Source organism: Hippopotamus amphibius, chromosome 7 (assembly GCF_030028045.1).
Source record: "Hippopotamus amphibius kiboko isolate mHipAmp2 chromosome 7, mHipAmp2.hap2, whole genome shotgun sequence".
NCBI classification, from domain to species: domain Eukaryota; kingdom Metazoa; phylum Chordata; class Mammalia; order Artiodactyla; family Hippopotamidae; genus Hippopotamus; species Hippopotamus amphibius.
This window is the reverse complement of record NC_080192.1, coordinates 87,973,079-87,995,011: the sequence shown is the minus strand read 5'-3', so window position 1 is coordinate 87,995,011 and position 21,933 is coordinate 87,973,079. Positions and strand designations below refer to the sequence as shown.

The following is a 21,933-nucleotide window of genomic DNA, read 5'->3' as shown; positions in this document are numbered from 1 at the left end:
TCCCCATCCGCCACCCCTAGGCTCTGGGGACCGCCCTGGACGTTCCTTGTCTGGCACTGGAAGACATGACCTCTGCCAGGCCACCTCTGGGCTCTGTGACAGTCAGGCTGCAGAGCAGCTTTTCATAGTGTGAGAATAGGTGAAGAGGGCATGGTTTCCGTCATCGAGGGGGCCTGGGCAGGCCTGCAACCTGTGAGCTTTACACCATTCAGCCCCTCAGCATGTCCACCCCCAGGCTCAAGGTCGTGAGAAGTCCCGCAGTGAAGAAATCTGCCCAGCTCTGTTTAAGCCCTTCCCCAAACTGAGTTGATCCCAGAATCCATTTGCTCCTGCAACACCCATGAAACAGGCTCTGAGAAGCGCCTCATGGGGCACGAGGCTGGACGTCGGGAGAAATGAATTCTGCTCTCCTGTTTGCCATGTGGCTGTGGACACCTGTGTCCTCACTAGTGTAAACAAGACGGATTCTGCAGCACTCTGGTTGCCGTGTCCAGGACTGAGACACTGGGCCCGGCCACAGAGCCTGGGACCCGGCTCCCAGCCACCCCACCCCACAACAGGCCTCTGGGGACAGGGGCCATCCAGGCACATCCTCCCCTCCCCGGGGAACGTACTGCTCACAGGACACGGCCCCAGACCTCTCTGTGCCTTCACGCAGGGAGTGGGCGGCTGGCCTCTCAAGACACACACTGCAGGGAGGAACTTCCTGCCTGACAGGTGGGACTGGGTGTTGTTGAAGGGAACGTGGGTGGACAGGAGGACCCTTTCAGGGAGCTGAGAAGGCAGAGACCAGAGAGCCAAAGGAGGGTGAGTCCTCAAGGTTTATTATGGAAGCCTATAAAAGAGCCACATTGAGTATTTCCAAAATCACAAAATGCACAACTTTTTTTAAAATGCAACATGGAATATTATATACAGATTAAAACCACATGACAGCAAAAACACTCACACGGCACCAGTTTCATATCAAAACAAAACACACAAGTGCTTTTTCAATATTAAAACAACTGTGATAAAAACATATTAATATTTTGAACCATGTTTACAATAGAGGAAAAAATTCATATTTTACTAAATAACAAATATTTAACAGCAAAAACTTTATACTAAATATCTATTTTGAATTATAACAAAAATAGTACTTATAATAGTTTATAAAGACAGACACAAAATTATAACATTTATGAAAAAAACAAGTCTTGTGTATAAAATTATATTATAGCGATCTGGGCAGGGTCAGGATGGTGACCAGAACACAAATGCGAGCGCCCAACCTTGAAAGTGCTTCAATCTGCAAGCCCTTGGCGGGAAGAGTTTTGTGGGGTTTTGTCTTTTTATGTCAAGTTACAATAGTAGGAATGGTAAGTGAGAACACATCACCCACCTAATGCTACCTCTATAAAACCTACACACAAGCACACAGACACGGATGGATGGAAAGAGGAGAGACGGATCAGTCTCGACATCGGAACCCTCCTGTCAGCCAGTCAAGAGCTTTCTTCAGTTCTCTTCTTATCGCCTTTGAGACCCAGCAGGGCAAATGATCCTTCTTCCCTCCCTCACAGGGATCCCCTCAGCCTTGCCTTCTCTGCCCCTCCCAGGCTGGTCACCCAAACCAAGGGCCACTGAGGCCTCCTGCAGCCCTCCAGCTCCCTGCCGCTTGCTGGGGCCAGGCCTGGCAGGCTTCCCGTCTGAAGCTGCGCTTACGGCAATCCTAGATATTCAGTCAAAAACATATGGTTCAGAGCAAGCTGGGTCAGCTTAGAGGAGCATGAACCTTCCAGACATTGGGCTTTTTTGTAGGTGACAAATTCTGGTGCACCATGCAGCTATTTTGCAAGCTTTGATGAGTCTTTACACATTTTTGCCTGTTTTTCAAAATTGGGCATGGGTAGGGGGGGCGGGTTGAGAGAGATTACTAAATTTTTTTGATGTCAATTGTTGCCAATAATATCTGTGCTGCACTGGCTTTTTGATAGTGAAAAGGTAAGGAACCGAAGGAAACATTTGAGAATGGGGGTTACAGAACAGTCCGCGGGCAAGAGCCATTCAGGTAAAGCCCACCGCAAGGTAGGTGTGCGTGGGGGCGAGAGTGGGGCTCTGGCGCCTGCGCACTGAACACCCCTGGGGGGCCACTGCGCTGCTCACAGTGGTCACCGCTACGGAGAGGCAACTGGGGGATCGACGTCCACATTCTTCTTCTGCGTTTTTGATTTTCTCCAAAAGAGGATTCATTGCCTTTATAACATCAAAAGCCAACAGAGAAACACGAAAAGCAAAGAAAATTTTGAAAACAGACAAAATCACTTAGAGACTCACCAAAGGCCCCAAACCATCCCCGGGAAGCATCCCTAATTGCAAACACTCAAAATGCCAGTGGCAGGAGCTGCTCCTCTTTCATCCCCTGACCGGCCGGCTTTCAATCAAATCACTTCTGACAAATCACACATACCCACCTCCTCCGCTCTCGCAGCAGCGCCCCCTACAGCCGCCTCACGACCAAGCAGAGGGCCTGAGTCCGCTCTGAGGAAGGGCTGCCTTCTGCACTCACCTCCCCTTGCTTTCCTCTGGTCCCCACACCCCTGAGCTGGGCTAAGCAGACAGTGGCATAGAGGTGGGAAGGGACTTCGAAGACACCTTTCCAAGGGCAAAGGGTGAGGGTTGAGGGAGGGACGACGGAGGCCCTGGCTCCCCGTCAGAAGAAAGAACCCGTATCCTTCCCTATAGTCATTAGCCAGCCTGGGGGCGCCGGGGTGAACAGTCACCACGTGGGACGCGGCAGCAGCCTCCAGATCCCTGCGATCAAGGTTTCTGGCAGAGCATGGAGAGAGTGGGCCACTTCCCCATCACCACCAGGGCACAAAGGCAGATGTGCTGGATTTCACCCCAGGGATGAGGTTCTGGGGCTGAACCTACAGAAGGTCTGGCACCTGGGGGACCTGCTCGACCCTACGCTGGCGGGGGCGGGGAGGGGGTGCTGGGTCACTTGCATAAGTCCTGCCAGGGACAGTTGGGATGGAGGCCAGGGGACGGAGGAGATGCTCATTCCAGTCCCAGTAACACCAAGAATCGGTCATATCAGTGAATAAATATGGGGGATGGGGGTGCGAGGGGGGCCGCCCATGAGCCGAGGGCCTTGGGCATATGTGTAATAGTGAGCAGGGTGGGCTCCAGGCCACCTGGCAGAAAGGTGGGGGTGTCAGTGCACGTGCCCAGGGCCACCAGGGAGGAAGCTGGGAGGACAGGGCCTGGGGCTCCTTTGCCCTAAGGTCAGAAGAGAGAAAAAAGTAGCAGCAATAGGTAATTTCAAATGTCCAAAATGGCAAGGGGTGGGCCTCCAGGCTGGTTACAGCCGGGCGCCGCCCTGCCAAGAGTGACTGGTGTTCTATTACCCAGGATGCTGTTCCCCGCGGGCACTAGTGGCCACACCGGGAGGGGCACGCGCCCCATCTGAGCTGAGGCAGGAGGGGAGGGGGTGCTGAAGAGGGGGCCAAAGGGGGCATCTCTTTTCCTCCCTCCCCCACGTCAACCACCTGACCTCAAACTAAAAGAGTCCAAAAGAAAATGGAGGGGAGAGAGCAGTTCAGAACATCACAAGCAGAGGCTGCAGCACAGCCGACACCTAACACTGTGACGGGCATGCAGGGCCGGGGCCAGGCCCTTTCTGGGGGGAGCTAAGCTGTTGGGAACTGGAGAGACTAGAGAGAAGCAGAGGCCAGAGGGAGAGCCTGACCCCGGAGGATGGGGCCCTTTTGACTTGGGGCAGGTTTGCCAGGGAGGGGAATGGGGGAGGGCAAGGCCTGGGGGCCCTCCCCCTTCCCTAGGCTCCAGCCCCCTCCTACACACAGGTTTCTACCCTTCCATCACCTCCCACCCCGAGGCCTGGCGCCTTAAACAGTGGCGCTCAGCATGGCCTCTGTCTCTGGCAGGATCTTGTTCTGGTTGGAGTCCAGGCCAAAGAACTTGACGCTGAGGCCGTCCACAGGGTGCAGGACAGGGACCAAGGTGATGCGGGGGAAGGTCCGGGTGGCCAGCTCGAAGCGGCTGGTGCTGGCCAGCTCCACTGCCAGCACCTTCAGGAACAGCTTGGCCAGGTGCTTGCCCAGGCAGGTCCGGACACCACCGCCGAAAGGGAGGTAATGGAAGCGGCCATCCTTGTCCTCACTCCGCGCCTGACCAAAGCGATCGGGGTCGAAGACGTTCACGTCCTTGAACACAGGTGCTGTGTCATGTGTGTCCCGGATGCTGTACATGACACTCCAGCCTTTAGGGATCTGGAAACCCTGGAGACAACGTGGGGGCAGGGGTGGGATGGGTTGGTGAGAACCAGAGGAGCTCTGAGAGGACCCAGGACCTTCTGCCTGCCAGCCCCCACCCAGATGTTCCTGGAGGCACCCCACTGTGGTCCCCAGGAGGCCTGGCCAGCCTCTCCTTTAGGCATGCCAGTCCATCTATTCATAGATGTCCCCATGCAACTTCACAGGACACCCAGGTGGGCTGCATCTGACCTAGCATTTGGGGCAGGGTCCCTCGCATCAGCATGAAAACTCCCTGAAAGCAAGCACCATCTCCCCATGAGGCTGAGGTACCCCGTGGGGAGCTGGTCTTTCCCATCAGCCAACCTCCCACCCACAGACCACGGCCCCAGCCTCACGTCGAGCTCGAAGGTCTGCAGCACGGTGCGGTAGCCGCCAGAGACGGGCGTGAACAGGCGCATGACCTCCTTGATGACGCAGTCCAGGTAGTGCAGCCCGCTGAGCGTGTCGAGGCGCAGCGTGCCCTCGCAGGGGCAGCCGCCGCTGTGCAGGATGCCCTGGGCTCGCAGCTCCTCCCGCAGCTTCTCCAGCACAGCGGGGTGCTTCAGCAGCTGCATGATAAGCGACGTGCTGGCGCTGGCGGTGGTGGCATAGGCAGCGAAGATGAGCTCCAGGGTCCCATCCTGCAGCGACAGAGAGGCACCGCTTGCAACCTGGGTTCAGCCTGGTGGCCCCAGCCTGGGGGCAGCTCCTCTCTGCCAGTGTCCCCGGGGCCCTGGGGTCAACTAGTTGGACCCTGCTGCTCCCCCTGAGCCTCACACGGCTGAGGCATTTGGGCCACAATGGACACACATCACAGGTCCAGTCCCCTGGCTGGGCAGAGGTACTAGCCTAAACGTCTCTTGGGGCGGGGCTGCTTCTCGCTCACTGCTGGATACCAGGGCCCGCCCCAGCAGCCCTGAGGAGTGCCGTGAGCTCACAGCAGAAAGAGAGCAAATCCCAAGGAGCAGGCACTGTGCGGGGGAGCGGGGGTGAGGTGCAGGGTCTCAACCTGTGCCTCCAGACGGGCAGCCCCAGCTCCTTCCACCCTCCCCAGGAGAAGGACATCTGGTAGGTGATCAAGAGAGCGTAGGGGTGGGCAAGACAGCCTGGGGTCACACCCACGAGGACCTGCGATGGGACTGCAGTGAGAAGGCTTTGGGGAAGTAGCCCCCAGAAGACTTAGAGACCCTCCAAGGTCCTCTGGGGAGCAACGGTGCCCTATGGAAAGGCCCCACCAAGTCACCTTGTTCCAAGCCCTGCATTTTACCAAAGTGGGTGCTGAGCCCAGACAGGGGAGTGAAAAAACAGGTCCCTTACTTGCCATGGCACTACCTACAAGTCACAAAACTTCTTATGAAATGGGAGAGTCTTTGGGGCTCCCTCCTGGCTCATCAGGAAGAAAAAAACTGGAGCTAGAATATAGGGAAGCAGAGACAGTAGGGATGGAGCAGTTGGCGGTAAGTGTCCACAGGCACCTGGCAAGCACGTGGGTGGCAAAGTCTAGACGAGGATGAACTAACGCTTCCTCCTCAGGTGGCACATTCACCCTAAGAAAGGCCAGGGAAGCCATTCTCAGGGCCAGCAGCCCGACTGGGCATAGCCAGTGCCAGGCAGGCTGGGAGAGAGTCACATACCACCAGCCTGAAAAGGCTGCTCTTCCCCAAGGGCTGAGGCTGCCCTCCAGCAAGTGGCTTCTCCTTCTGGGCCTGTATTTCCCTGAGTGACCTCCCAGGGCTACCATGACCATGAAATGCCCTGAAATGGTGAACACTGGTTGGGGGGGTTTGAGGGGAACGAGAGGGTCAAAAACGCCACTGCCGCCGAGTCTGTTGAGGGTTTCTAAGGGCCAGTGTTCGGCATCTTTTCCAAAATGGTAGAAGGCGACTGTGGGTGGGATGGAGCGCGTGGGACCCAGCTGCTGTGGGGACCCGCTCACCACCAGGACTGGGCGCACAGCCAGCCGTGGGGAGGGAAGAGGCAGCCCCACCCACGCGGGTGCTTCCACCCTGGGCTGCCCCAGCGTGGAGCACAGGCACTTGTGCCTGCCCGAGATGGGCGAGGGCGGGGGGGAGTGCCCACCTTCAGCTCCTGCATGGTCATCTCCTTCCCATGCTCCTTGCTGCTCTCGATGAGGATGTCCAGCGCGTCTGAGTAGTCCTTGCCCTGCGTGCACTGCAGCTTCTCCTGAATCGCCTTTTCCAGGCCCTTCTGCAGAGTCTGTCGTGCCTGAATGCCCTGAGGTGGGGAGGAGGCCGTGGTCACCCAGGAAGAAGGGCCGGGTCACTGAGGGCCTCCTCCCAAGGCCGGGCAGGGCAGGGCAGGGCAGGGCGGGGACTCCTCTGAGAATTTCCCATCTAAGCAGCAGAGACCCCGGGTGAAGGCTCCACCTCACCCTCCCGTTGAAACCTGCCCTCTGTCTATGTGACCAGTGACCGTCTTAGCGGTCAGCTGCCCCTCCCTCAGGATGGGCTCATGGATGCACATCTCCTCTCCTCCCAGGCCCTGGGTGCTCACCCGCCGGTAGCCGCTAAAGGGCAAGTCGACAGGCAGGGAGAAGACGTTCTCCACAAACTGCTGGTAGACCTCGAAGAGGTGCCCGAGGTCCTCCTCGGGGATGCTGAAGCCCAGCAGCACGCGGATGGCCATGCGGAAGGTGAGCTTCTGTGCCTCCTGGTACACGTTGATGGCCTCAGGGTGGCTGCTCCAGGCGCGCAGTGTGTCCTGAATCACCAGCTGGATCTTGGGCAGGTAGCTCTCCAGGGCCTCATGGCTGAAGATCTTGGAGAAGACCTGGAGGGCAGAGGGTCAGATGGACTTGGGCCCACCTGCTCGGCCCGACTGAAGCACAGCCCCCACGACTGTGATCAGGGAAAACTCCAGGTCCTTACCCTGACCGAGTTCAAGCTATTCCTTCTCTAGACACAGTCCCTCTGCGGGCTCCTCTACTCTGAACCCCCCTCCTACTGCCCACATCTTGGAGGGGAGGCAGCGGAAGGATAGGAGTAAAACACAGTTCATCAAGTCGGGACGTTCAACATCACTCACAGGGTGACATGGGCTGTCATTCCTTTCTGAAACCCCAGAAGAGCACGTGCTCCAAATAATGGAAAGCCTAGGGACTGGGCAGTCCAGCTGCCAGCAGGTTTGCAGGCGATGTGGCCGTACCAGCGTGGGGGGCAACACAAGAGGGGGCTGGGCAGGGCTGGAGGGGAGGCTGCCCCTCCACTGCAGGGGCAATTCCCGAATGCCCAGGCCACAGGCAAGTCGTGCCCAGGAGGAACAGAACACAGGTGAATGGACTGGACAAGGAAGAGGTGGAAAGCAGATGGCTCTTTTACTCCACCGATGGGAGCACAAGAGAGTCTAAGGCTAGACTGCAAGCAGGACTTCCTGAGACCCAAGATTGTTCTCACTCCTGGGAAAAACCTGCTGGATGGAAACCTTAGGGAGTTTGTTAACTGTTTCATCCAAATGTCTTCAGTGTGGCCAGGTCTGGAGGTAGGGTGGTGGGGGCAAGGCTTTCCACCTCAAAAGATCAGAGAGCTGAACAGAAGGCCTTTCAATTCCCTGCGTCTTCCCGGTCCATTTTAAGTAGCTAGAGAGTCCCTGTTTCCACCTCCCGCTTTCTGTCCTCCTGATTCCTGAGCAAGGAACTCCTCAGACCCCCTGCCCCCTCCTCACCCAGATGCCCTTGTGCAGAGTTTCACGCTGTTGCCCCGGGGGTATAGGAGAGGGTAAAATGTTAGTTTATTTACTGATGGCCTGTGGGTCTCACTGGCAACCAACAATTTCTAGCCCCAACCCCCAGAGTCCAGAGCAGAAGGGGGTGCCCCCATTGGCGCCAAGGGAAAGGTCATCGGGGAAGGCAGAGAGGGGAGGGGCAGTGCAGAGGAAGGAGACAAATATTCCTCTAGCCACCCCACCCCCCCCAGCCCCACGCAAACCACACACACGCGCCCACCCTCCCCTCCTGCCCCCAAACACAACCACCGCACAAACTGTAAATGTGAGAATTTCCCCTGCAGTCAGCTCAAGGAGGAAAAGGTAACATTTTCCTGGCCTCAGCCCTGCATGGCTAATGGGAGGGCTGGTTTGCAGAAATAACAGTGCTGGCCCTTCAGTGGCCCAGCCAGACGTTCACAATAGCACTTTCATTCCGAAATTCCCGGTGGGCAGAGGGAGGGAGGGAAGGAGGCCGGTGAGGAGCAGAAAAGCCAGCACTGTTTGGGGCTGCTCCTGCTACTAAGAGACAACTGAAATGCAGAAGGATGAGGGGAGGTGGCCAGGTCACTCACACCTTGCTCGGATGTGGGGGCCCGGGGAATTTCCAGGGCCACCTCCCTCCAGGGTGCTCTCTGCAGCCCCCCCGCCCACCCCGGTGTCCTTCGGATTCCAGGTTCTACTCTTGGTCCAAGAGTTTTATAGGTAGGAGTGAGGCTCTGCCCCAGAGCCCAACACTGGCCAACTAGGGGCCCTTAAAAACAGTAAAGAACCCACACAACGAGCAGTAAGTGGTCCGTGGGAGCCAAGCAGGCTCATGAGGGAGGCAGAATGATAACCCCGTGGCAGCCAGGCCTCGGGGGGGGGAGGCTGGAGGTAGGGCAGGCAGGGGCAGGGGGGCCACGCCAGAGCCAGTCGGCCCAGGGCAGAGTCAAGGGTACTGACCTGAGGGAACAGGGCAGGGGCTGGCCAGGGCCCCCAGCACACAGGAGACCTGGGCCTAAAGGTGGGCATGTGGAAGGGGAATCAAGCAGAGGCCCAGGCCGCCCAGGACCAGCCAAAGTCAAAGCCAGCTAAGCTCCTAAGGTGCAGTGGGTGGTGGGAAAAGGCAGGCTGGGCACCCAGAAACCTGAGTTTTAATCCCAGATTATCCACCAACTTACTGTGGGATCATGGCCAAGGCACCTCCTGGCCTCAGTTTCCTCATCTGTAAATTGGTGAGGTTGAACCAGGTGATCTCTGTGGTTCCTTTCAACGTGCGGATCACATGAACACCAATATCCACGTGCCCCTAAGTAGACGCTATTCCCTCAAAGAAGCCCAGAGTCTGGCCCTGCATCAGTCACCCGGTGTAAGTGCCTGCCAGGTCCCCACTCACACAGCTTATACGGGCTACAGTGGCTCAGGAGGGGCCATCCCAGGGTTACCAAAGGGGGAGCTCTGAGGGACCCCACTGCACCCCAAGGAGAGGCCAGAAAGGACCCAGGGACAAGCCTTGCCCTGTCCCAAAGGGTACATTCCCTTCGCCCTCTAGTGATGGCCAGCTGAATTGCTCCTTTCCAAGCCCTGGGAGCCATGGAGAGCAAGAAGGACCCAAGGGGACCTTGGACTGAGCAGAGCAACTCCAAGGGCAGGGGGTCTACACCTGACCTCTAGATGGCAAGGGGCCCTGAGCAAGGCCAGAAGCTGAAATGACCCCAGGAAGCCTGCATCTACAGGCCACCTTGGGTGGGGCTTCTGAAAGACTTGCAGCCATGACCCAGGCTCTTATCTTGACCCATCCAGGAGTCTAACTGGATGCTCTGGGGTCCATTTCCTCCTGGCTGTCCCAGGATTCTCCTCAGAGTCCCCCTGAGGTGAAGAAACAACCCAAATGAAAAGGCAAGCAAAGGCAGATTGTGGGCACTCCAGGCTCAAGGGGCTTTGCTCAGTGGTCACCAAGTCCATGCCCCTGCTTCCCACCCAGCTGTTCTACAGGCTTCGGAGCCTCCCAGGCGCTGGGAAACTCCAGGACCTCATCTCTGGGACCGTGCCCAGGGTTAACAACGCAGGCACTTCCCAAAGCCCGGGCAGCCCAGAAACCACCGCCCACCACAAAGGCCAGGAGGAGGCGGAGGTGCTGGCCAGGGCAGAGGAAGGCCTGGGCACGTGGGGGCGGGCAGGGTCAGGACTCGGGCACAGGGGAAGGCACCGGCAGAGCAGCTCAGTGTGAAGAGGGGAAGGGTTCCCGGTGGCCCCAGAGCCCATGGCCTGACCGCGGTTGCAGCAGGAGCCAGGGCTGCTTTGTTTCCCTCTGGGGTTTCCCTCGGAATTCCCACAAGTGAGCCAAGAATGCTGGACAAAGGTCACCGGGAACCAGCCTGGCTTGGGCAGAGCCCTGCAGAGGGAGCAGCAGGTATGGACATCCCATCAGGGTTGGTGCTGGGAGGAAGCAGAAGGGCAGGGCAGAAAGCGCACGGGAGACCTAGGAACTCCAGGCACAGACACGGAGCAGGATGGGCTCTGGCCTTGAAGGATGTGCTTGGAAAACCTCCTCCTACCTCTACCAGTTTTCCCAACAGTGCAATTGGCTCAAGAGCCCACATTCCTGGTTCTCCCTCTCTGGAATAAAAGCTGAATCCACAACCAGGGTCTGAGGGAACCACCAGGGGGCTTGTCAAGGCTCAAATTCCCTATAATTGTTTCTACAAGTGTCTCCCCCACACCCCTGGGTCTCCCTCCCCATGCCTGCCTCTCACCCAGGGCCCCTGGGAGGGGAGTCGCTCACTGGACCCCCACAACCACGCATGCCGACTCACTCAGCCAGATAACCTCCCAGCTGTGGATGGATGGAGAGAAGGATGGGCAGCCTCAGAAGCGGGAAGAGCCGGAGAGGGAACCCACTCCCCGGGGCCAGTGACTCAGACTGCGAGGAATGGAAGTGGCTGCCCGGGAGGGTGGGGGCCTGGGCCGGCCGCCCCGCCAAGCCACCGGAGCCGCGGCCTGTGGAGTGGAAAGAATAACAGAGGGCAGGCAGCCGCCGAGGCAGCTGTCCGCACAGCACAGGGGTGACGCCAAGGTGTGTACTTTATACTCAAGTAGGAGGGTGGACAAGAGAGGACGTCATCCCTCAGCTGCCTGGCATTTTCACTGGACCTCCACTTCACCCTGGCTGCCTCCCGAGCCAGTCCCCATTCAGCCCTTCTGACTGGGGGGGGCTGGCCAGACCCCCCTCCCCGCCTTCCCCAACCCCGTGCATGCCACTTCTGGGTCCCCAGCATCTGTGGGAACAGAGTATCTGTCCCCCATTTGAGTCCAGCTCTGACTGTATCTCCTAACTCTCCCACACACAACAAAAGCACGTGGTGGGTGAGCAGAGGGCAGCACTTGGCACATATCTGCCGGGCCACAGACTCTGAGAAGATCTGCCCAGATCCTCCTATCCCTCCTCCAGCCATAGAGAAACCCCCATAGAAAGCTGAGGCCCAAAGCAGGAAGGGCCCTCCCAAGGTGTCAGTCTGAGGCATGGCCGGCCACATCACCAGGGTCCCTGAACATCCTGCCTCCCAGCACTCCAAACCCCACTGAACTGCCTTCTACCAGTCCTGGGGGCTCTGAACGTATCTAAGAGCCTGAAGGGGATGCTCTCCTAGGGCCCAAGTTTATTCTCAGGGTAAGGCCAGCTGTTGTGGCTACTCTGATTTACTCTCAAGCTTTTTCAGCCCCTGGAGGCACACCCCCAACCCCTGCCCTACAGCTCGGGGAACCTGGAACAGATACAACTGGCATAGAGGGCTCAGGGCCAGAGCAGACCCTGGCCAAGCCTCCCCACTTCCAGCCAAGGCCACAACTGTCTCCCAAGGCTGGGAGAGAGAGCAAATACCTCAGCGTCACAGCCTTGGAACCCACCGGCCCCCACCCCCTGGAGAAGGACGCAGAAGGGAGGGGATGGCCCCCACCCCACTCGCCCCTGCCCGACACAAGGGCACGCACAGGGAGGAGCCCACTCCCAGGCGTCCTGGCTGCTGGCTGTGGGCACCCTCCCCCGCTGACCTTCAGAGACATCCGCTCCTGCCACCTGCCCCCTCAGCAGCGCCTGATGCTACAGTAACTTCTGGTGAAGGACCTCCGCTGGCAGAACAAAGGCTCTGTGCCTATGCCAGGGGGAGGGGGCAGAGCTCCCACTAGCAGGGTTGCCTGGCCATGCCACCACCCTCCCATCCAATGCAGGTGGAAACTACTGCCCCAAGCTGAGTCTGGCGGACATGACTTTGAAGCCAGAAACTGTGCATTGGTTCAAAGGCCACCTAGAGCCAGTCTGAGATGGCCTCCCCCAGGACCCCAGGACAACCATGGGCCCTCTTGGCTCTGCCCTCCTGCCAAGGCACCTCCTGGCCTCTCCATTCCAACACAAACCCCAGCATACACAGGATTTCGGAGGGAAGTGTGGTAACTCTGAGCCTGACCTCCACTCCCACCCAAAGGCCAAGTCCGTGAGAAGCGGTGGGTGGGCAGCCAGGGTTTCTTAATTCCTATCCCCAAAACCTGGGGAGCTGTTCCCCCACCTCAGCCACAGGCACAGAAGTCCCTGAAGCCAGGGGTCAGGATAGGAAGGGCAAGAAGACCACTCCTAGGGTCTCCCCAGTCCAGAGTCCAAAGCTAAGTTCATCCTTGGGATGCACTTCAAGTTCTCTGACAGAATCTCACGGCCACTGCCTGAAATGCCCTGAAGATGCTGGCACTTGCGTGCAAAGAGGCCCAGCCCTATCTCCAAAGGAAAAGAGAAGATGATCTTGGTGTGTGAGGTTGGGCACCAGATGCTTCCAGAGCTACCCATGACAACCCTCCCCTCCTTCTCTACATCTCTGGTAACCCCCACCCCCATCTTCCCTATCAGACTCCATCTACCCTTCCCTATCAGAGAGATGCAGTCCCTCCCCCATGAACCAGAGACATGCCCAGTCCCAGTAGGGAAGGGGTAACAAAGGAGGAGGGTCAGAAGCTGAGGTTGTGGCTATAGGGACACAGGCTAGCTTCCAGAGCGGATTCTGTTAGATTGGGAAGGCTATTCTGGACGTTTTGCCTGGCAATCTTACCCCTCTTGGCCCTAGACCACCAGGGCAGCCTGGAGAAACACCTGGAGTGCAGCGATGGTTGTGAGGAACCCCTTCCCAGCACATCTGGTCGGACCTCCCAGAGAAGGGGTGGGGTACCAGCCCCAATGGAAATAGTGACGCTCCTAGTTCCCCGCCAGCAGGGCCTCAGCACACCTGGGCCCCACTTCCTGTGAGTACATCCTAACCAGGCTGGGGCCTGGCCCAGCAGCCCTCTCTCCAGCCAGGTCCTGCTTGCAGTGTGAGCTGGATAAGACAGTGTGAGTGGCACTAGGGAAGCCCCCACCCTGGCCAAATTGGGTCCACCAGGCATTGGGTCCCGCAGACTGGCCATTCTCTCCAGGACCAAATGTGTGCCTCTGAATATTCTCATCCCTCCAGCTAGATTCCACTTCTCAAGGGCAAGGACCAAGTTTCCAGCTTCTATGTTTGTATCTAACCCAAGGCCTACTATTTAACTCAGTAAACTTAAGTTTATAGAACATCGGTTAGAGATATGGGTGGAGCGGGGGGGAGGAAATTTTCATCTACCCATTCAACATAGGACCCCCACACACACACACACACATACACCAGATAGCAAGCACACAACTAGTACACACAGAGACGGCCCTGCTTTGGGTTCCCAAGGCTCTGTCAGGATGAGCTGGTTTCTGGATGCTCTTTACCCCCAGGAAGCTGGAGGACAAGGGTTCCTAGAAGAGGGAAACTATCTATGCCTCATCTGTGGTCCTTGTTTCTGGCCCTACCCCCTCACCCTGTCCCTCACTCTGGCTTCCTTCCCTGTGTATTCCTCCAACGGCATTCATCTATGCCCCCCCCCCCACCGCCTGCCTTGCCCCCTCCCAAATGGATGATGTAAGCCAAAACCTTGGGGCTTTCCAGGGGGGCCCTCCCCACCTGGAGGCCCAAAGCCAAGTCAGGCAGAGGGTACATGGAACTCTCCCCCAAAGCCCTCTACACTCCCAGGGTCTCACACTCAGGTCCCAACTAAGCCTTCTTCCGCCCACCACCCCCTCCCCACCTCCACCCCCACCCTCAGCTTCTGGCAGCCCCAGGTGGGCAGGGCTGAGTAGCGCTCTGCTTTGTGGCTTAGAAACAACTCTTCCCATGGATGCCCAGGTTTCAGGCCCTGCCCTGCCCTGCCTTTTCTTCCTTTCGGGACCTGGTTCAAGTCCCTCAATCTCTCTAAGCCTCAGGGTCCTCTTCTGTGAGAAGGGGACAAGAATTGCTTTCTTGTCAAAGGCTTCATAAAGATAAAATGAGGAAGCAGCCACATTCTTTGGAGCTGGGTTTCTGAGTCTCAGGCTCTCTCCTAACTCTTTAAAATAAGCTTTTGGTGTAGTCACAAAGACTCAGAAAAAAAGTGCTCAGCATATTTGAAAAGCCCCCATTCCTGAGCCTACAGCCCTCTCCCAGCCACTCCTGAGAACCCTCCCCATCTGTCCCCCGGGCTCTGTTAGCTGCTTCCTGCTCTAGTGAAGCAGATGGGGAGGCTACTTTAGAAGTCCCTTTCCCAGCCCCTGAAATACGTGCTTTAGTGGGGCGGGGGGCAAGTGCAGACCAGTCCCTTCTGATTTTTTCCTCCTTTTGTCCGCTACGAAGAACTACTCTTCTCAGGCAGTTCGGAAGACATCAGATTCTACAGGATGAATTCTTCAGTTCACGCACAGACATCCGGAGGAGGGGGCTGCTTACCACGGCCCTTTCCTGTCTCCCAGGCTCTGCCACTCTTCCCAGAGAGCAGAGGCTGCCTCTCCCTTCCCTTTAGGTTTCAAACCTGGTGAGTGCTCTGACCCAATGGAAAAAGTGAAGGGAGGGTAGGTCGCGCAGCACCGCCCCCCCGACCGCCCCCACTCCCCCCACCCCTCCCCGCACCCCAGTGGCGGCCGCTTTAAGCCCGCGGGTCGGCGCCCCGCCCGCCGGCGGCTCAGCTTTCGGGTTACTGTAGTTCAAACAGCACGTGCCGCCCGCGCTCGGAGCCGCCGCGGCGGCGCTGCCCTGCGAGGGGGCGGGGAGGCTTGCTCCGTGCGCGCTGGCTCGCCTCCTCCGCGCCTCTTCCAGGCGCTCGGGAAATCCACAGGATAAACACCCACTTTCTCTTCCTCTTTATGGGAGGGGGTAGGTGTGCTTTGATCCCTGCCCGCGCCTCCGCTGTTCTCCCACCCCTCGCCCTGCCCCCTAGGTCCAGACCGTTGCGCGCAGTGGCCCAGATTTCACCTCACTCCTCCCAGGCAAGGCCCAGTAACCGCTGCCCACAAGGTGCCCCCAGGCCCCTGCGCCTGCCTGCGTCGTCCTTAAAGCAACCTGTGGCAGGGAAGCTAGGTGTGATTTTAGAACGATCCGTTTCCAGTCCTCGGAATTCCAGGGAGCGGAAAGGGGGAGCGCTGGCCACCTTCTGCTCTTTTTTTCCAGGTTTATGGAGCACGACGAGGACAGGCACTGGACGCCCCAGTCGCCGCATGTTCAAGCTGTCCAAACCAGCCCCCAATTAGCCACCCGTTGGGCCTGGTAGTGCGCGTGGCGCGGTGGGTCAACAAGAGGGCAGACCCAGAGGAGGCCTGTGCAGGCCCTGGATCCGGGGTCGCAGCCGCCTAGGCGGGGAGCTTCGGGATCCTCCCGCATGGTGTGCAAATGGGGGCGCGGATTGTGGTGCGGACGTCCCCAGGGCTCGGAGAACTCCTTACCCCGAGGGGCTGCACGGGAGGAGGGGATCGGAGCATGGTTGCGGGGCTCTTGGCCCAGAGTTCTTACCTTGCGCTTGTTGCGGTGGATATCGCCGATGGAGTTGGCCACCGTGTTCGGGCCCAGCAGCATGCGTGTGCTACGTGGCCACTCGGTGCTCACGAGGTGGTGCTCGCCCATGAGGATCTTGCGAACGTTCTCCGCGCCCGTCACGCGGATTAGCGGCCGCCCGAGCAAGTGCGTCTTGAACACGTTGCCATACTTCTCCCTCCGCGACGACTGGAAGCCAGAACCCTGCAGGGGCCACGCAAGAACTTTCTCAGGGCCCACATTTCCAGATGGGACGTCCGCGAGGCCCAGCCTCGAGGGCCCGCGGGAGAGGGGCGGAGGATCCCACCCGGGGAACCCGTCCCCTGCCCCCCTCACACACACACGCACGTACGCAGGTTTTATTTTTCATAGCATGCACGAGAACTGGGAAGTGGGGCCTAGAGGATAATAAATAATGCAAGGGGGCGAGAGGCCCAGGGCACCCCGCGGGAGGTAGTTTTTTAGTAAAGACTTGCGGAAGGGAATAGTATCGCGGACGGCTGGACCCGAAGCTAGAGCCTCCGCCTCCCCCCTCCCCCGCCTCGCGCTCGGGAGACTCTCGGAATAAATATTTCCAGGCTCCCGGCCACTGGCTGGCGAGACCCCGCGGGGTGGCCGCAGGCCAAAGATTATTTATAGCGGCGAGCGGTCGGTGCCCGGAGGCAATCACTACGGATGGGGGGTTGGGGTTTCCTCCTTTCGCTGGTACCGGGCGCGAAAGGACCCGGCGGCCCAGTGAGGGCTCCTCAGGGTAGAGTCACGGGCCAGGAGCCGCCAGTTCCCTAATGCAATATGCCCCGAAAATAACTGAGAAGGACTTTCGTCGCCGCCCTGGAGTTTGGAACGCGAGCGAGGAGGAAGGCGCTTCCCGCGGGGCGGGGCGGGGTGGGGCGGGGCGGCCGTCACAGGTAACCGGATCCCTGGCGGCGGCGGCGGCGGCGGCGGCGTGAGCTGAGCGGAGCCAGGCCCCGGCCGGGACCCGGCGCTTGGAGGAGCTGGCTGTGCCGGCCCAGCGCGGGTACCGGAAACCGAGGGGACCTCCGCGGGGCGGGGGCAGGGGCGTCCCGCTCACCTTTGACGTCGTAGCTCGCCACCCCACCCCGCATTAACCCTTTTCCGGCCGGGGCAGCAGCGGGTGAGAAGGGGAGGGGCGCCACCTGTCAGGCTCTCCCGCCTGCCCGCCAACAGACGTGCGGATGCGGGCTCCAGACCTGCGAGGTCATGCACCCCCCGAAGGGACACTCTGCTTCCTCTTTTCCCGGGTTGGTTCCCCTCCTCACTTTTCTTTCTTCCACTGAAAGGTATTCGCCAGTTAGATGTGTACACACCCCAGCCCTGCCGAAAAGTGACTCTGCAGAACCCGGAGCCCTAATCACTTTTCCACGTGTGCCTCCTGCCCGGGCGCGCGACAGGGAGCGAACCCGGAGCGCCCGCGCCTCCAGGAGGGGGGCTGGGCCGCGGGGGACGCCGCCCCACTTCCAGGTTGGCGGGTGGGGGAGAACTCCCGCCACCCAGCCGCGGTTCTAGACGGCGTCTACCCCTTTAAGAGAAACCAAGGAGAGGGTGGAGGTGCGACAAAAGGGGGGTAAGGAGCGGGGTTCCCTCCCTCGGTCTGCAGTACCGGTCTCTCTCACTCTGTCTGCCTCTCCTCTTCTGCGTTTCCTCTGTTTTCCTTTTCTTTCGACACAAAAGTTGGGTTGTGAATTTTCCGAGGTCGCCGCCGTCTTTCTCCCGCCTCTGATCTGCCTAACTATAATTAAAGTGCGTTTTTTGTGGCATTAATAAAGAGTTATTTGTCCGCCGTTTCCACGGTCTTCACAAAGAGGACTTTCATAGGGGCGGCCGCTCGAGCCGCGAGTCCAATTTATACAAAAATGTTGTATTTTTAGCCCTGGGCTCTGTTTAGATGGCGCACGGTGGAAATGGAGAGCCCTTGGAGGTCCCCCCGTAAAATCTGATAAATGACTCCGAAAAAATAAAGCTGGGATTCAGAGGGCTCCCATTAACCCCTTCAGTGCTCCTCTACACGCAACCTCCCATTTCCCTCCCACCGCACAGTCTAGGGCCCTGGGGGCGGTCGGATGGGGAGAAGTAGGCCTGCTACCCCACCTCCCCATCTTACGTGCGGGTCGGACGCGGAGCCCCAGAGGCCCTTGTGCGATTCCGAGAAAAGGTCAGGGGGACGTTGGGGGGGGGGAGGTGGTGAGGAAAGGGGTGAGGGGGTGACAGACCACAAATTCTGCAGATTGACTCTAACAAGGCAGGGGCCGACGCCCCTGTGAATTACTTTATTTCCTAAATTCTCGGCCAAAAGCCTAGACCACCGCTGCAGTTAGCCCTTTAAGTGTGTTGGCGCAGGAGAGGCTCTGAGGATTTCTTTACGGCGCCGGGGGGCGGAGGGCATTGGTTGAAGTGGACCCCACCCTGTTGCACGAACAGCCCCCCAAAGAGATGGGTTGATTCCGGAACTTGGGAAGACCACAGGGCAGAGGAACCTCGCGTGCCCTTCCCGCCCCAGCTCCGCTGTCAATTGGCGCGGGGCGGGGCGGGGCTGCGCAGGGTGTCTGTGTGTGTGCGCGCGGATTGCACGCGTCTGTTAATTTCAAGCCAAGCTTCCGCACTTCTAAGCCCACAGGTCTCTGCGTTCACCTCCGCCTCAGCTTTCCCCGGTCCGGGCTGTCTGTTTCAGTACAGCCATCCTTCTGCTAACTTCCCATCAGCATCTGCCGGACAAACACGCGTGCACACGCGCACACAACACACCTTCCGCGGTTAACCCCGAGGACTCCCCTCCCCAAAGAAAAACCTGCTGTGTATCAAATTGCAAACGCGATTGTCTAGCACTTGAGGAGGTTAATTCCAGGTTAATCTCCCCATTACCTACCTGGGTCTGGTCTCCGACGCGTCCACCCCCATTATCGCCAGCAGTGTGAATAGTGTGGCGTCTAACAACAAACACAAACGCACTCTATGGATCTCACACACACCTCTCCCAAGTTACTCTCCCCTGCTAAACTGTCCGCACCCAGTAAGTAAACAGACCCTTTTCTCCGAAAGCTGAGCAACCTCGGGTCTCAGACTTCTCATTTTCTTTGGGTTTCCTCCTTCCTCCCCGACCACGAAACATACACACTTTCTCCGACCGTAGACCAGGGCAGTAGTACCTGGAGTGGCCGGTGACGCAGAGGGAACACAGCCCCGGGCCTTAAAGAGGCAATCCTGGCTGCCTCTGGACCACTCTTTCTTTCCCTGACTCAGTTTTCTGGTCCCAATGACACTGCCAAAGCCCAGGAAGTCGACGGCGACTGGGGCCTGGAGCGCTAAGGGGAGGCAAAAGCGGCTCACGACTGGATGCCCCCTCCGGCTCACGCTGCGCGGGGAGCCCCACGATGCTCGATGCATCCCTGCTGAGTCGCTTGCGACTGGAAAAAGTCGGTACTGGGAGCTCTGTGGGATCCGGGAACCTCTCTTACCAGCCCCTTGAACCTGCGCACCCGGTGCCAGCGGGCTCCGAACCACGCCGCAGGCGGGCAGGGAAAGCCCGGGCGGCTCAGGCACAGAGGAGGGAAGGGGCGGGGCGGGGACCCGTGCCTTCAGGCTCCCGGCGCCCCCTGGCCGGCCCGCGGCTCCATCCGCCGGGTGCTCGCCGCTAGCGGACCCTGGAGAGCAACGGAGCGAGCGCGCTCTTACCTGCAGCAGCCAGTGGCCGGTCTCTCCGATGAGCGGGAAGCCCATGGAGCCCTTAGGGATGGGCAGCTTGCAGCTCTTGTCGCGGGTGGCAGCCCAGCGCAGCTGCCACAGCTGCTGCGACACGGCCAGCAGCAGCGTCACCGACACCAGGCACGCGGCGAGGGTGGCCAGCGCCGACACCAGCTCCAAGCCTTCAAAGAGCATGTTGGCGGCCGCTCGGGGGATTGGCTGTGCGGGCCGCGGCGGGGGAGGGGAGGGCCAGACCAGAAGGGACGGGAGCGGCGGGGGAGGGGAGGCTGCAGCCGGGGGTCCTGGCACCTCGGGCCGAAACAGAAAAGGAGCAAGGGGCCAAGGGAAGAGAAGTGGAGGCTGCGAAGGGAGCGAAAGGTGGGTGGGGGGAGAAATCGCCTAAAAGAAGAGAGAGAGGAGACACGAGGCGACTCGGAGTGTAACTTTGTCTGTTTGTTTGTTTGTTTGTTTGTTCCCTTATAGCGGGCTTAGGGGCTGCTCGAGGGGTGGTGAGACGAAGCCGTGAATCAAGCTGATGGATTAGCTCTCCCCGCAACCATCACACTCGGAAAACTTTGGAAAACTTTGTCCAGCGGGAGCCTCTCTCTTAAGCCCCTTCCCCTGCTCGGGGGGGAAAAAAAGAAGAAGGGGGACAGAGAACTAGCGGAGAGAAAGTGCGATCGATTTGTTAAAAGTTTTCCCCTCAAATTCCTAGGTTAAAAAAAAAAAGGCAAAAATCCTGAATCCCCAAATTCCAACGAACCCAGAAACTTTGGGTGCGAGGGGGAAGGCTCCCCGGCCGAGGCGAGTGGAGAGGCCGAGCCCAGCGCCCCTGGGCTGCCCCGGGCGGCGCGCCGGAGCCGCAAAGCCGCCGCTGCACCCCCGAGGCGGGCGAGGCGGCGCGGCGGGCGCGGGTGCGGAGCCGGCGGACCGCGGCCGGGACGGGACGCAGCCGGCGACAGAGCCCCGGGCGGGCGCTGGGGCGGCGGCGGCGGCGGCGGCGGGCGGGAGGGGTGAGGCGGGGTGGGGTTGGGGGAGGAGGTGAAAACCCGAGCTGGGCTATTGTATCAATTAAGAAAAGGCAGTCCGTCCCGGGACGCAGTCTCTCGGCTCTGGAGTTGCTGCTGGGGGAAGAAAGGGGGGGAATAGAAAGGAAGGCAAAAGGAATGAAAGAGGGGAAAAAGCAGGAGGCAGGATTTCAGGGCTGATGGTTTTAAAAGCGTCTCTCAATGTGAATTTGTGCCTCTGAGAGCCAGGCGATGCGTGTGTTTATATAGAGGCGGGAGGCTGCGCCGTGGGCGCTCCGCCAGCACCCCCACCCCCACCCCACCCCCCCGCCGCGTTCTCGAAGCCGGAGGCGTGGTGAGAGGCCGGCGGCCGGAGCTTGTGAGCGCCCGCCGGCCTCCAGCCCCGCCCCGGCTGCCCGCCGCCAGCCCCGGACCCACTTGTAGCCGCCGCAGGATCAAACTCAGTTCACCTCTCGCCTCCTCTTCCTTCTCGCAGGCGTCTCGCTGAGCCCGGCACCTACACACGGACGAGATGAGACACACACACGCGCGCACGCACACACACACACACACACACACACACACGGTGTGCGCTCGCACGGTGCCCGCTTGGCTGCTAGGCTACTTCCCTCCCTCTTCTCCTCCCTGCCGGGCCCCCGGCCCCCTTCTCGTACCCCAGGCAGTCGCGCGTGGGCCGTCGCCCCAGCAGCTGAGGTCTTGGGCGGACTGTCCCTCGACTGAGGGGCGCCAAAAGCCCCTGAACCTGTACTTAGGGTCTCCAGCTCCTATCCCGCGGGACCCCGCCGGTTCCTATCGTCTGGAACCCCTCAATCCTCTCATTAGCCACTCCCAATCCCCCCTACCCGGGGGTCACCCATCCCGGATCTGGACATCCTCAAACCTCGGAGGCCAAGGTCCCTTCCCCCGCTCCATACGTCTCTTACCCTACAGGACTCCGATGTTCCCCTCTCCCCATCCGCATTTCGGGCAGCTGACTCTGCAGCCTTCCTCTCGGAAATCTCGAGACCCCCTAACTTTGTAGTCCCCTCTGCCCCCGCCCCCCCCCCGCCCTGCTGCGTCAAAGGAACCCCGATGCTGGTCCCGTCAATGTCCCTAGGACAAATGCGGCGGCCCCGGCACCCGGAGGCGGGAGGAGTCGGGTACAAACGTTCATTGATAAATTAGTAAATAAACACGCCAGGTGAGCGAGGCCACCTTCTCCCAGCCGGCCGCTGAGGGCCCAGCGCGCGTGCCTGTGCGAGGTGTGCGTGTGGCCCGGGGCCGCACCTGTGTGCGCGCGCGAACGTGTCCCCGGCTCGGCCCGACGTCTGTGGAGCTGTG

General features: G+C 59.4%; 1 protein-coding gene across 18 annotated transcripts; it reads right to left on the bottom strand.

Moving 5' to 3' along the window:
- Positions 1-809: 809 nt before the first annotated feature.
- Positions 810-21,654, bottom strand: LOC130856942 (cytochrome P450 26B1). 18 transcript variants are annotated; one of them, XM_057742031.1, is made up of 8 exons: positions 21,537-21,654; positions 21,031-21,109; positions 19,577-19,984; positions 15,866-16,090; positions 6,813-7,088; positions 6,378-6,533; positions 4,655-4,939; positions 810-4,283 (listed from the first exon to the last, which is right to left on the bottom strand). In XM_057742031.1, exons 1-8 carry the CDS (start codon positions 21,572-21,574, stop codon positions 3,891-3,893), a joined length of 1,860 nt encoding a protein of 619 aa, XP_057598014.1. In that variant the 5' UTR covers positions 21,575-21,654; the 3' UTR covers positions 810-3,890. The 18 variants fall into 18 exon arrangements, with proteins under 18 accessions (XP_057598014.1, XP_057598020.1, XP_057598025.1 ...); XM_057742037.1 differs by having other exon boundaries at positions 19,577-19,767; positions 21,537-21,555; XM_057742042.1 differs by lacking the exons at positions 21,031-21,109; positions 21,537-21,654 and adding exons at positions 17,508-17,636; positions 18,771-18,831 and having other exon boundaries at positions 19,577-19,650.
- Between the last annotated feature and the right edge of the window lie 279 nt (positions 21,655-21,933).